The sequence below is a fragment of the Psammomys obesus genome, unplaced genomic scaffold (genome assembly GCF_907164565.1).
Source record: "Psammomys obesus unplaced genomic scaffold, mPsaObe1.curated_primary_1811, whole genome shotgun sequence".
Classification (NCBI taxonomy): Eukaryota; Metazoa; Chordata; class Mammalia; order Rodentia; family Muridae; genus Psammomys; species Psammomys obesus.
The window spans coordinates 13509427-13524710 of record NW_026596234.1 but is presented as its reverse complement, the minus strand read 5'-3'; the positions used below and the strand labels follow the sequence as shown (position 1 = coordinate 13524710).

At 49.7% G+C, this 15284-nt stretch overlaps 1 protein-coding gene across 1 annotated transcript in view; it reads right to left on the bottom strand.

The window, feature by feature from the left end:
- Positions 1-3984: 3984 nt before the first annotated feature.
- Positions 3985-15284, bottom strand: part of Matn4 (matrilin 4) — a 15620-nt gene continuing 4320 nt past the window's right edge. Inside the window, exons 4-11 of the mRNA XM_055596214.1 lie at positions 14668-14790; positions 11893-12015; positions 11656-11778; positions 11443-11565; positions 7423-7836; positions 7167-7319; positions 4302-4408; positions 3985-4223 (exon numbers count right to left, since the gene is read on the bottom strand). Of these exons, the coding sequence (XP_055452189.1) occupies positions 4164-4223; positions 4302-4408; positions 7167-7319; positions 7423-7836; positions 11443-11565; positions 11656-11778; positions 11893-12015; positions 14668-14790 (1226 nt within the window). The 3' untranslated portion in view covers positions 3985-4163. The remainder of the gene's footprint in view (positions 4224-4301; positions 4409-7166; positions 7320-7422; positions 7837-11442; positions 11566-11655; positions 11779-11892; positions 12016-14667; positions 14791-15284) is intronic.

The window sequence follows — 15284 nt, the reverse complement described above, 5'->3', positions numbered from 1 at the left end:
CATGCAAGAAGGACGGTATAGAGGAGGGGTTCTACTTTCTCATCCACCGTGTGTTTTTCCACATATTTGAGATAATATGTAAGCATGATGGCAGGACTGTATACAGTAGGGGTTCTAGTTCCCTTGGCACTGTTGTCTGGGGCCCAGATACAGGCTCTTCAAGAGCAACACAAACATGATCTAGATAGTGGTGTTTTATTGTTACTTTTTTTTTTTTAATATGAGACTCTCTGGTTAAAGATGACAAAACCACGGTGAGAGCCACCCCGCCATGTTCCTCCCTGAAAGCCACAGCACAATAATAAAACTTAGAAAGAAATTCCAGCCTAAATGACAATCCATTATGAACATGGGATAGGAAGTTAACAGAGAAAATGAAATCCACCACCAAGTGTGCAGCTGTGGCACAAACGGAGACTACAGAGGTAACAGAGCCTGGAAGAGAGCTGGCACACAGTAGGCACTCAGTGGCCATCACTCACGAAGAAGACTCATTTTCTTTGAGCAGAAGGACTGCAGAGTTTGAGTCACGTTAGAAAGAAAGGCATGAGTGGAGGTCTTTGCTGAGAGAGAGAGAAAGGATAGAAGGGTATGCAAAGGGAAGGGACATCACGCCAAAGCCGTGAACTCAGACACTGAGGCAGAATCAGCTAGCACAAGGTGAGAAGGAAACCTGAATGATATGCTAGGTGATTTGAGGATCAGCTCCTCACCCTAACCAGATCCTTCTACCCCCTCATGCCCCAAGCCTCCTGTCTAAACCATCTCCTTAGGCCTCCATCCAAGGCTGCAGAAGGCGTGTGGCTGATGTTCAGCTCTGACAAAGGTCCCATTCTCTCTGGCTAGCCACAGCTGGAGCCCATGTGTGGCAGCCTGTGTGTGGCTGGGAGCCAGGAGGTCCCCATCCAGCCCAGCACTGGCAGTGATTTGACATATAAACTTGAGCAAGGCATCCTCCCCTCTGCAGCCCGGTGTGTTCCCTTCGGAAAAATAGCATCAACCACACTGCCCTGTCACACACACACCCACGCTGGGTGGCATGCGGCTCTGCTGAGTTGCAAGTGATGGGAAACTTCCTTGTGAATCACCGTAAATACTAATCACTGTGGCTATTAGTACCATTATCATCAGCAGCTATTCCTTGGTTCACATGCCAAATGCCCTCCACTCCCTGTCTCCTCCTGCCCTTCTGGAATGTGACTTTAAAGAATAGAAGGCTCCCAGCAAGCATGCCCTTCCCTTCCCAATTCCTCTCTCTTCTCCAAGATAGTCAACCTTTTGGCACCTGGTATTGAATCAAGACCCCTCACTTTCACACCAATTCTGACCGCTCCCCATTTCCGATCACTCCGATGAAGTAGGAAAAGCCTTGGACTTGGTGAACGATTTGGGACACCTGTTTTCCCCTCTCTCAACTCAGTTGCCTCCTCTGACAACGGAAGTGAGAATGCTACAAAGCACCCTTACAGTGCTGCCTTGAGAACTCCCGAGAGCTCACAGGGATCCAGTCTCTGAAAACAGCCAGCCCCTGACACTCATGCGGCCTTGGCTGTCTGAAACCCTTCCATGTGTTCTCTTTGGATCGACGATTGCTCTCTCTTTCCTCTTGGCTCCTCTTAAACTGTAAATGCTCCTGAGAAAGGGGGACACATACCATCATCCCCACGAGTTAACAGAGGCGGAATAGATGGCGCCTCCCGGTCCAAAGTGAAATGATGAAGACCAACACCGAGAAAGTGTGTTTGATGAGAAGGACCAAGCGTGAAAGATGTCTTCCGGCTTACTTACCTGCGACTTCCTCCCTGGCCTACTGACCTCTTTGCAGTCCTAATACCTTTGGTGTTAAAGGGAAGGGCCGTCCTTAGTCCAGGCTCTAGATGCCAGGGGCCTCCAGCTAGGGCTCTGATACAGGGCTCTAAATCAGAGCATCAGGCGCCATCCTGTGGCCACTAGGGAAAGTGCGGAAGTAAATAAATGGTGAGAAAAGGAAACAGAGAGGTGCTTGCGGGCTGCCGCCTGGAAAGAGGAATGGGTTTGGCGTCCGCCATTCCTTACCGGTCCCCTTCAGGAAGTGCCCTATTCCAGTCTCTCACACACGCAACTCTTCTGTCTGGCCCCGTTATTTTCTCACTGTGTGCCCTCAAGCTAGAACCTTGTGTGCTCTAGGATTCGCTTTCTTTAATTTTAAACTTGAGGGATTGGAAAAGGGGAGATCTCGTGCCAGGTGCTGCCCGCGGCATGCTTGGTTAGCCAATCATGATATCTAAGTAAGGTCCAGATCACCTCAGCTCCTGTGCCCAGCCACTCCTGACCCATGGCTGGTCACAGAAAGTACAGTCATATCGTTTAAGGTTAGGCTCAAAGCTCCCCTCCATCCCTCCTTTCCTGCCCACAACACTATCCTTTCTTCTGACACGCTCTTTCTCTGTACAACTATACACAGGGGACTTCACTCGCCTCCAGCCCTGAGCTCCCTCAGCTCAAGTCCTTCACTCACTTCAGCCCTGGGCCGAAGAGCCGCCGCTCTGAAATCAGTCAGCCTCGCTGCAGCCCTGTGCGGTTGAAGAATCGTGTTCCCCTCAATAGCTGAACCCCACGTCTGAATCCTGGGAACCTATGGATAAACCTGCGATTCTACACGGCAAAGGAGGTTCCTACAGCAATACAACCGCACGTAGAGACAGTAGAGAGACTATGAGCCAAGGGATTTGGGAGGCTTCTAGAAAGCAGCCTTCTCCAGGAAGAACACAGCCCTGCCAACCCATCTTAAGGTTCTGTCTTCCAACTCAGTCTTGCCTTCAAGGCCCTCGATTTGCTACAGCAGCCATAGCAGACTGATAATATGCCAGTTCAGCCTCTCAGGAGATAGGCAACTTTGGGAAATTGCATGCCTCCACTTCCTCTTGTGTAAAATGGGAGTTGTGACGGCAATGATTATTTTTAGCATTTATTTTTATGCTTATTTATTTGTTTATTTATACCGGAGAGGTGGAGGTCAGAGGACAACCTGCGGGACCTGGTTCTCTCCTTTTACCATGTGGGGTCTTGAGGACGAGTTGCCGGCTGAGGCATTTTGTCATCTAAGATAATTATCTCACAGGGTTGTCTGGATTAAAAAAAAAAAAAAAATACAACGGCAATACTCAGAAAGCACTTAAAGCCATATTCAAGACTGAGCATGTTACCTATTATTATAAGAATAACGCCTGACTACCATTAACGACATACCTAAAATGTCACAGCGTCAGGTACCTTAGCATAAATTCCTAACCACAGCAACTTTCGTGGGTAATGATTTCTACCCCAGCTTTCGCAATGACGAAACAAACCCAAAGAAATTTACCTGAAGCTCACTCTGGAACTGCAGGCATTTTAAGTTTTGGTGTCCCGCATGTACGCGGGGCGCTAAAGTTTGTGTCCCTTGCTAGTCGAGGGGTTTGTGCTGCTCAGCTTTGTTTCTTGCGGGAGTGGCAGAGGGAGAGCCAGAAGCTCAGAAGCGCCACCAAGTGCCAGAGGCAGATGCAATCCAGGCGGAGCGCATCTCTCATCCCCCACTGCTCAGGGGCTCAATCAAGGCTCCCACCTCCCCAGCCAGGTCCTAAGCGGCCTTTGAGCCACATTTTTGGCGCCAGAAGACAGGAACAGCAAGAGAACGAAGTGCTAGAGGATGGGGGATTTGCTCTCTCCCCGCGTCCTGCATAACGGGCCATCTGTTCTGGGCTGAATAAACAAGGAACGGGAAGCAGCGGCAGGCCCCCTACCCCCAGCCCCTGAACTGCACAATGCGCCTTTCTCCAAGAGGACGCCGCCCGGGCGCCTGCAAGCACAGTCCGTCTGAACTCCCCTCCCCCTGGCAGCACAGCAACAGCCACAAACCGACCCGTGGAAACCGGTGCAGGCTTTTTTTTTTTTTTTTTTTTTTTAAAAAAAAAAAAACAAAAACAAAAAACAAAAAAGAAATCCAACAAAGAGGCGGGCGCGCGAGTGTAGCACTCCTTCCCCACCAGCACCTCCCCATCCCCTCACCCCCTAAATCTGGCTTGTGGTCCAGGCGAGGCCAGCTCGAAGGCAGCGCTTGGGGCCCGCCAGCGCCCCCTCCCGGACGGTCCCGGCTCCGGGGCTCGGGCTCTGTCTCGCGCGGGTGCTCGGAGAGCCGGCCACCTTCACTTCCGGTCAGCCAGCTGGTTCTCCAGCTCTTCCAGGCGCTCTGTCAGCTGGACCAGTGAGCAGTTAAGGAAGATTGGCGCTCAGAGACCCCTTCACCTGCCCCTCAGCCTGCGTCTCCAGCACCAAAGGATATGGTTCTGCGTCAGGCTATCCAGCGCCCCCAGCGTGCGGCCCTGGAACTCCACGAGGCTTTCGCATTCACAGGGGCTCCGAAGCTCCGTCCCGGCACTGATGCCCTCCTCTGCAAACAGAGCACCAAGATTGAAGGGAAAGAGAAGCCAAAGGAAGCCCATCGGGTGTGCCCTTGACCTACTGATACACCTCCACCGAATAGGTAGTTAGTATGTACAGGCTTTGGATTTTAGACCTGGCCTGAGACCCAGCCACGGAGCACAGTCCTGGGAAAAACTCAGCCCCTTTAAGTCTTAATTCCCGCATCCGTAGAATGGGTGTAATGAAAGAAGCTGCCCATTGGTGGTTGTGAGGATTAGGAGAAATTCTCAAACCCCGATGCTCGCTGGGATGACTCCAGAGTGTGCTAGCAGGCGGATTCTGGTTCAAAATGAGGACGCATTTTTAATAAGCTCCTAAACTATGTTGATACCGAAGTCCAAGGGTTTCACGGTCGTTAGAAAGAGTCCAAAGTCATGAGCATTCTCCAAATGAAGACGTAACAAACCGCAGAATTGTTCTGTATCTGTCCTGCACGATTCGCTAGCCACAAGCCATCTGGAGCTAGTCAGCACTTGAAATGTGTCTGGCGCAGCTGAAGAACTCAGTTTTTATTTTGTTTTTGTTTTGCAATCAGTTATGATTCGTTATACACATGTATCAACTGAATGCCATACTGCCACACTGCCTAGAAGCTGCCAAGCACAGCTCAACCCGTGTGGGGCATTTCAAGTAGACCAGCATTCCTCAAGCTGTGCTCCATGGACAAGTCCTGCTAGAACAACCTAGGAATATGTCATAAAGGCAAAGTATCAGGCCCCATCCCAGACCTACTGAGTCCAGACAAAGCCCAGCAATATGTGATTCCATTGATTCCTATGAAAGTAATGTTTAAATTATGGATCCAAGCCAGGTGTGGTGCCTTGTGCCACCAAGGCACAAGCCAGGTGTGTGTCTTTAATTCCAGCACTGAGGAAGCAGAGGCAGGAGGATCTCTGTGAGTCTGAGGCCAATCTGGTTCTAGGACAGCCAAGGCTACACAGGGAAACCCTAGATAGATAGATAGATAGATAGATAGATAGATAGATAGATAGATCCAAGTTTATCTCCATACACATTTCAACATCTGAAAGTGGAATACAGTTAAACATTGTTGCCTATGTTTTCTTAACAGTACATAAAATAATGGTGAATCTTACCAGAGACAGCCATTACTCTAAATCCAGGCCACTTTATTTTTTTAATTATATGTGTGTGTGACACGTGTGTGAGTGCATACCACAGCACTCATGTGGAAATCAGGTAGCAGCCTTTGGGAGTCAGCTCTCTCCTTCCATCTTTTTGAGGCAGGGTCTCTCTGTGCTTTTGTCTATGTACGCCCAAGCTAGCTTGGCCTGCAAGCTTCCAGCTGCTTCTCCTGTAGGGACGCTGGGTACGGACAGATGTGAGCCATCACATCAGGCTTTTTGTGAATGTACACCAGGACCAAACTCAGGTCGCCAGGCTTGCTTGGCAACTGCTTTTACGTGCTGTGCCATCTCACCAGCTCCCGTTTTTAATATCATGGGTAATAGCACAATTCTTAGCACTGGGCCTTCACATAAAGTTGCTATTATGAGTCAAACTCTCCTCCTCGGCAAACTGCTTGTGTCATATTTCTGATGGTCTCATTAACACTCCCAAAATGATCACTTCTGACTTTCGAATGGTAGAAACCGAGGGTCACAGAAGGAAGAGGATCTGCCTGAGCTTGTATAGTTGGCCAGTGGAGAGCCTTAACCAGAGAGCCCCAACTTGCCTCAGAAAGCTAAAGCTGGCGGTAACTTCAGCATCCTTCCTCTCACAGAAGAGGGTACGGTAGGAGGTGCGGGGTGTTAAGAGAGTTATCCAAAGTCCATTGTAGATGAAAGAGTCAGGACAGGAAGGGTTAATTGTTAGAGTTGGGGGTAGGGCAGGAAGCATATTCAACTACAGAGCCTCTGCTCTGCACAGCCCTGCTGGCCCACCTCCATGGGCAGTGCCTGGCACACTGTAGGCCTGTGCTAGAATCTAAAGACCCAGTGGACAAAATCAAGCCCCGCCCCCAAGGAACTCTGTCCCCTATAAGGTCCAGCTGTACACACACACACACACATCTGGATCCTCCCCCCAAGACCAGATGTGTTACAGCAATGGCCTTTTTGGCCTATGTCCCCCAGAAAGCACAAGCCACCGTGTTAAAACCCTGTCTCGTCACTCACCAGGTCCATAACGTTGAATCCCAACTAGTTGGGAGAGCTATATTTGGTTCCACTTATGAATGCTAAATTTGGCTTTTTTTTTTTTTTTTTAAGTTTCCTCTCGGGCTGGAGCGATGGCTCAGTTTAAGAGCACTGGCCACTCTTCCAGAGGACCCAGGTTCAATGCCCAATACCCACATGGTGGTTCACAACCATTTGTAGCTCCAGTCCCAGGGGATCTGGCCTCCACAGGCACCAGGCACCTACCGTGCTACACAGACATACATGCAGGCAAACGATGTACATAAAATACAATAAAAAAAATTTTAAATAATAAAGCTGTCTCCAATTATTCCAGACACTGCTACTTTGAGGGACAGATCCAGAGAGTCATTGTCTCTGTCGTACACACTTGAGGGTCTGATCCACTGTCTGGGGCTGCGCTTTTGACAAGCTACGGTAAAGGGGCACACCTGCTCTGGTCCGGGCGTTAAATAAACACCAAGCTCGGTGAAGACAGCCGTAGCTGCTGAAGTGCTGAGGACCAAGGTTATCTATTGGAGGCTAGGTAACAAAGAGCACAGAAGCCCCAGGGAGAGAGGCGCTCACCCGGGCAAATGCTGCCCTTGAGATTCTCCAGCAGGTGCGTCATGGTGCTGAAGTCCGGAGAGTAGGACACGTGCAGCTCCGACGGTTCTGATGCGATCTCACGCAGCTCTTCCTCCACGGCCTTGCCCACGCCCACAGCATACATGACGATGCCTATAGGGCCCAGGCACTCAAAAGAGAGCTCCGAGGCTCTCCGGAAAACTGCTTCCCCGCCTCCACTCCAACCCCACACCGGCCCATCCCTTCTCAAACCGACCTTCTTCCTTGGCGCGAGCTGCCCACACTGAAATGTCATCCTGAGAGCGGCCATCAGTGAACACCAGGCCCACGCGAGGCACATTGAGGTCGCGAGGCCGCGCGCCCTGCGCCTCTGAGAAGCTGTGCTCCACCATGTGCCGAAGGGCCAGCCCTGTCATGGTGCCGCGCTCCATGTACTCCACGGCCAGAACCGCCTGCTTCACCTCAGCTGCGGTGCCATAGCGGCCCAGAGGGAACTCAGTGCGCACCCGGCTGGAGAACTGCACCAGGCCGACACGTGTGCCCTCTGGGGACACATCAAGAAAGTCCACGATCTGGTTCACGAAGCGCTTCACCAGCTCGAAGTTCTGCGGACGCACACTCTTGGAGCCATCCACCAGGAGAACAAGATCCACGTGGCCCTCCCGGCACCCTGCCAAGGAGAAGGCTTGGATGTAGGGGTCAGGTCCTTGCCCAGGAGAGCCACATACCCATCCGGTTGTTCATCGCCTATATTGATTATAGGACACACACCAGTTATGTGTCCCGGTTGTGTGTGCCCAGCCACCATTATCATAATCACCGTCCTCTTGTTTAAGATAGCTTTGATGGTTACGTGCTTAGCACCAACCAAATGCTCTGTTAAAAACCTTTTTTCCCCCCAAGACAAGGTTTCTCTGTGTATCCTTGGCTGTCCTGGAACTCAGGGATCAAAGGCATGCGCCACCACCACCCGGTTCATTTTTTAAACAACCAACAGCAACAATACCACAATAGCTAGCTAGCATTCACTGATGGCATAGTGTGTACCTGTCACAATTCTAAGCATCATGTCAGTATTAACAACAATGGCAAAAACACCATTTATTGATGTTTACCCCATGTCCGACACTGAAACACTCGATTTATACATTTTCTCCTTGAGTGTTGTTTCTGTTTTCTATAAAATAGGTTCTGAAGGATAATGTGATTTGCTTCCAGTTAATAGTGGCAGAGCCTGAAGCAGATGCTGAGGCTCATAGCCAAGCTTTGGACAGAGTGCAGGGAATGTTATGAAAGAAGGGGGAGATAAAAAGACCTGGAGGGAACAGGAGTTCCACAAAGAGAGCAACAGAACCAAAAATTTTAGGCCCAGGGGTCTTTTCTGAGACTTATACTCCAACCAAGGACCATTCATGGAGACAATCTAGAACCCCTGCACAGATGTAGCCCGTAGCAGCTCAGTCTCCAAGTGGGTTCCCTAGTAATGGGAACAGAGACTGTCTCTGACATGAACTCAGTGGCTGACTCTTGATCGCCTCCCCCTGAGGGGTAGGGGATGAAGCCTTACCAGGCCACAGAGGAAGACAATGCAACCATTCCTGATGAGACCTGATAGACTAAGGTCAGATGGAAGGGGAGGAGGACCTCCCCTATCAGTGGACTAGGGCAGGGGCATGGGAAGAGAAGAGGGAGGGAGGGTGGGATTGTGAGGGAACAAGGGAGGGGGCTACAGCTGGAATACAAAGCGAATAAATTGTAATAAATTAAAAAATTTAAGTAAAAAAAAAAAAGAAATCACACACACACACACACACACACACACACACACACACACACACAATAGTAGCAGAGCCAAGATTGGAAGCCAGGATTATCTAAACCGCAAGCTGCTGGACCTGATCACTACAACACTGCCTCCTTTGTTCTGACCTGGGACTTCAGGAGGACCAGAAGGGGGTTCAACAACAAAGAAAATGATCCACGAGCTCAGGACAGAATGCAGCAAGGCAGGCAGGCCATCTGTCACAGCTAAGGAAAGTGCGATGTGAGAGGGCGGTGAGGAAGCCCAAGACAGGAATAAATTCTCCCCAGCCCCCTTGCAGCTGAAGAAAGCTGAATGAAGTTGGTGAGGTTCAATTTAGTCTTTGATTTGGATGAAATAACCGTGTGATTCAAAATGCATATACCAGAACCCTTTACCCCTTGTGAAATCATCTTTGGGAGGAAATTGGGATTAGATGCAGACATGAGGGTCAAGCCTTCGTGAATGCAATTAATGTCCTCACAAGCGTTTCTAGAGAGCCTGCTTCTTCTGTCCATGCATCAAGGGAGAATACAGAGAAAACTATCCCATGTAAGCCAGGAAGCAGGACCTCACCGGACACCGTGAACATGTAAGACACTGTTGTGGTTTAGATATGGTTTGTGCCCAAGAGTCCATGTGCTAGAAGCTTGGTCCCCAGTGTGACAGCGCTGAGAGATGACAGACCTGGGGGTCTCATGGTCTTTCCATCACCTGGCATAAGTAGCTTAATGGTGGAAGGATCTGTCTTAGCTCAGGACTTTGGAGATTTTGGTCCATGGCTGTCTGGCTCTGTTGCTTTTGGCCTGGGGTGGGCTGGACATCATGACAGCAGGGGAATGGTGGAGGAAAGCAACATCCTTCATTACAGAAGGAAACAGAAACATACAGGAAGGGCCAAAGCAAGGCAGTCTTCAAACAGGACGTGGTGGTGCATGCCTGTAATCTCAGCACTTGGGAGACTGAGACAGGAGGACTTCTGTGAGCCAACCTTTGGTACTTATTGAGCTCAAGGCCAGCCTGGAATCTAAACCTCACTCCTCAGGAGCTGGAAATGTAGCTCAGTTGGTAGGGTGGTTGCCTAGCATGTACCAAGCCCTGAGTTAGAGCCCTAAACCACAGAAAATGAAGCACTTGGAGGCAGTAGGATTAGGAAGCTCAAGGTCATTATCAGTTTCATAACTAGCAGATGGCCAGCCTGGGCTATGTAAAACCCTGTCTCAAAAGACACCCCCAAGTGGCCCATTTCTTCAATCGGGGGCCCATCCTCTACAAAGCCTAAAAATTTCCTCCCATGTTTAATATATCCTTGGGTTAATTAATTAATAATTAATGATCCAATCATTTCCCAGAAGCTCAGGCTATGAATTTTTGCATGAAAGACCAAGCTCTTGATGCATGAGCCTTGAGAGGGAGCACTTTATATCCAAACCATAACAGGCCTTCTGGGAGATAATCATGGAACACCAGCCTAGGAAGAAATTAATGCCTGTATCAAAAAACTGAGTGGGTCTCGAGAGACTAGATTAATGACCTTGCCAGTGAATGGTTACAAAAGATGGCCACCTCCTGTATCTGACCCCTCACACACACACTCTTCACTCTTAGGGGGCCCTCCCTTGTCCGGTGCCCACCACCAGTCCTGAGATGTTGAGATTGACTGTGTTCGGATCTCCAGATTGTGAGCCCGCATACGCTCTGTTCTTTACAAACCATTCAACTCTGAGCATTTTCCTTATAGCAACACACAACAGCACTATGACATAGAAATGCGAATGGACTAATACAGTCTTGAAGGACGACTGTGAATTTGCCAAGGCGAGAAGGGGCATATTAGAAAGTTGACAGCAGCGTGTTCAAAGGAATGGGAGCTGGGAAGGTCATGACCCATTCACAAAGGGACAGGCCAGTGTGACTAAAATGTTCAAATGTGGCAAGAGGTGGGCATAAGAGTCAGCTGAAGCCAGACTGAAATGAGCTTAAGTGATGGTTTCAAAAGTGACCGCAGCCCGTGACAAAAAAATGAGAAGAAGAATATATCATGGTGGGTTTCACATGCTTGCATGTAACTAAACTTCCGATTCGTGAAGCAATACTTACTTTCCTAAGTTCGGGAAACTATTTTCTCTTCTTTTCCTTAAATGCTGGTTGTAACCCACTAATTTGGTTTCATTACCCATTAATGTGGTTGTGACCAGCACTGGAAAACCTCAAGAGGGAGGCACTTGATCTTTATTTTGTAGACACTGGTGAGCCACAGAAGGATTTTGAGTGAAGGAGGAATGCGATCAGATACGGATTTTGAAATCAGTCTTGCAACAGAGTAGAACAAAAGCTGGTTGGAACAGAAGCTGGACGTAAGCATGTTCCCAACATACGCACATCCACACCAAGTCTTTGAGACTGTAACAGGGGCATGATGAGGTTCCGACTGCCGGCAATGGGCCAGGGGCAGACCCTCTGCCTATAACTCACGGTCACAGCTTCTGCCATCTGCCCGAAGTTGCCTCCCCTCAGGGCACAGGCATCGGAAGGAAAGGCCCTCACTCACACACTGGAACTCACAGCCATGGTCCACACCGTTGCAGAAGTCCCTGACTTAAAGGAGACACCAAGTAGGACCCAGGTTAGACCCCAGCAGCCAGAATCCCTTACTACTTCCCACAAACGTGAGAGACACCGCCTCACCCCGGCAGCTTCTCCCGTCAGGCAGCAGGTCGTGGCCCTCTCTGCAGCGGCACTGAGGCCCCACAAGGGTGCTCACACACTCATGCTGGCAGCTGTGGTTTCCAAAGCTGCAGTAGTCAATGGCTGAAGGAAGGAAGAAATGGCGAGGTGTCAGTTCTGAGCATAGCCATCAGGGGCCTCAGTCCAGAACGCTTACAGGAGGAGTGGGGATGAAGTGGGGAACGGGGGCTTACTTACCCCTGCAGCTCCTCCGGTCCTGCTGGAGTGCAAAGCCAGCTCGACAGCGACAGAAATAAGAGTCCACAGAGTTGACACAGAGGTGTTGGCAACCATGGGTTCCTTTAGCACAGAGGTCGATGGCTGGGAAGAGGATGAAGACAGCCTTTGCTTGGGGCTGGGTTTCACAGCCTAGCCACACAGCCCCCTGAGGAGCTCTTTAAGAAAACCCAGGCTGAGGATGCTCAGTCTCTAAAGCGTCTGCCCCACAAGCATGAGGACCTGAGTTTGAATCCCCCGCATCCCTATAAAAGCCAAGGGCGGTAGCCCTAGCCCTAGCCCTAGCCTTGAGATAGGCAGAGATGGGCAGATCTCCAAAGATGACAAGCTAACCACACCAGCCAGCTGGTGAGCTCCGGATCCAGTGAGAGTATTCCAGGAGATGGTGCCATAGGTAGCAAGACACTGTTGCCTGAGTTCAATCCCCAAAACCCATTTAAAGGCGGAGGAAGGGAACCAATTCCACGGAGTTGTCCCCTGACCGCCACATGAGACATGTGACAGGCACGCACCTGCACTCACGGGTCACACATGCACACCAATAATAACTAAAACTGCTAGATAACAGTAAGGTGGGGAGCTGTAGAGAAAGATGCTTGACCCTGACCTCTGGCCTCCACAGGTATTCGCATTCACATGCATTCACCATTTTGTTTTATTTTATTATTTTATTTTATTTTATTTTATTTTATTTGTTAAAAAATGTTAACACCATTCCTTGCCCCTTCAGTCACAGTTAATTAGTCTGGTGTGCTACCCAGACATCTGTAAGTTTAAGTCTTCTTTCTACAGGGTCAAGTGACTTTTCCAGTTCAAGCCTTGGACACATGCCAGAGCCAAAAGTCCCCCTGCTGAGCTGGGCATGTGGAGGAGAGCCCACACACACACACAAGCTCACAGACCAGCAGGAAAGTGTGAGGAAGGACAGCTTCACCGGAGTGAGCTTTTCCCTGTTGGCAACATGGGAGCAGGGCAGGGAAAAGCAGTTGCTGGTCACTGCTTCCTCCTGAGGAGGTGGGAGGGAGGCCTGCTGCTGCTGGATGGAGCATCTTGAAGGTTTGGATATGTGAGGATGGCCTAGACCTGAACTGAGGTCAGTTGTGGGAAACTGGGGATCCTGGAAAGGAGGCTGCCGCGGTGGAGAGGGGAAAAGAAATGTAACAGATAGGATGAAGTTGCGCAGCCCTGTGGCTAGAGATGGCAATGGGAAAGCCCCTGTAACGGGACAACTGAGGGTTTCCAGGAACAAGGGCGTATCTAATAGCAACTACAAGCAATTTTTTCCTTTGTATGTTTGACTTTTATGTTAATCAGATCCCTGCCCTTTTCTACCTTTAACAAAATGGACACATGTATGCATACATATGAAAGCATGGCCTCTGTGCACACGTGTACACCCAAACACTGTAACAAGGTGGCCATGTGGGACTGAAAAAAAGAAGGAAAGATCATGAGAAAAGAATGCAGCAAGGTGAGGCATGATGGGTGTATCAGTTATCTCAGTACTCTGAAGGTTAAGGCAGGAGGATCACGAATTTGAGGCCAGCATGAGACACACAGAAAGTGAAGAGGGGGGGAAGAAGGGAGGGGAGGGGAAAAGAGGGGAGGAAAAGAAAGGGGAGGAAAGAGCAAGGGAGAAGAGAGGAGGGGAGGAGAGAAAAGGGGAGGGGAAGGGAGAAGAGAGAAGAGAAAAGAAAAGCAGAAAAGACAAATAAGGAAGGGAAAGGGGGAAGAAAAGAGAGGGAGGGAAAGTGAACAGAAGACCAGAGCAAGCCATAGCTACCATAAAGGATTTTCCAGATATATATTAGGAAAAGACTTAATATCTACAGTAATCAAATGGGAGTGCACACCAAGACATTTTAAGTTTGACTTTTAAATGTTTATTTATTTATTTGTATATGTGTCTATGTGAGTATGCTGGTATGCACAACTGTTTATGCACTCAGACCAGAGAAAGTGCTGGATGTCTTCATCATCGCTCTCCACCTCTCCCTTTGAGGCAGGATCTCTCCCTCGACCTGGAGCTCCTATATCCTTGGCTCTGCTGGAAACCAGCAAGCCCCAGGGATCTTCCTGTCTCTGCCCACCTCAGAACCAGAGTTGCAGGCATTTGCCAGATGTCTGCCTGGCTCATGAGTGCTGGGATCCAGAGTCCAGTCTTCATGCTAGTATAGCAAGGGCTCTTAATCACTGAGGCATTTCTCCAGCCCTCCCCCTCAGCCTCTGCAAATTTCTAAACACAAGAAGACCCAGGTGGCACCTGAGTTGTTGGGATCATGTGACCTCAAACTAAAATGGTGGAGCTGGTTTCTGTGAATGTATAGACGGCTCCTAGCACGAGGTCTTGAATAACTAACACTCCGTGAGCGGTAGGAAACACAGTCACAGGAATGGAGATATAGATGCCTCAACAAGAAAAACCCAGTTACTTATCTAAGCTAGACATGACGCAGCATAGTCTTTCAGAAGAGTGAAAAAAAGAAAAAAGAAAAATATTTGCACAAAGAAGGCACCACAGGGCAGGCTGAAGTGCAGAGGTAAGAATGAAGACGGTCAAGGCTCCTAGTTCTTGTTCACCAAAGATCTGTGTGGCCTGGGGTTAGTATGCCCTGCTTCTGTGGCTTAGAAGGTAAACGGGGCACGCTTTTACCTCCCAAGAACTTGCCAAACCGTTGTTGTGATGCTGGGACGCCAAAGAAGGTTCGGGAATAGTGGGGGGGGGGGGGGGCTCACCCAGGCAGTTCTTGTTATCTGGTGCTAATTTGTAGCCAGAGTTGCAAGCGCAGTAGAATGTTCCCGGAGCGTTGACACACAGGTGTTGGCAGCCATGATCCAACTCAGCACACAGGTCCTGCCCTGAGGACACAGATGAGAGAATCAGCAGCCAGCAGATGGCGGGCAGAAGCATCCCAGAAGGAGGCTGACCGGTATGAGAGCGGTGGGGTCTGAAGCAAACACCACCCCAAGTACGGACTTAGGCAGAACACGGATTGGCTTCTTCAAGAGGGCCAGGCCAGGAGAGGGGGTTAGGGAAAGAATAGCAGTCCCCTTGACCAGTCTCAGCAAAGGGCTCTGGACTGCAGGGAAGGAGCCGGGGTAGAAGGGAACCACGCAAAGGTCTGGATCAAACAGGAAAAAGAAGAGGACTCACAGGAGATGAAGTAACTCAACGTGTGAATACAAAGCCAGCGCAGCAGCGCGCGCACTGTAAATCTCAGGGCTTGGGAGGTGATAACTCAGGAGGAGTTCAAGGTCAGCCTCACCTAAATCGACTCCAAATCTAGGTTACAAGAAATCTAGTCACACACACACACACACACACACACACACACACACACACACACACACAC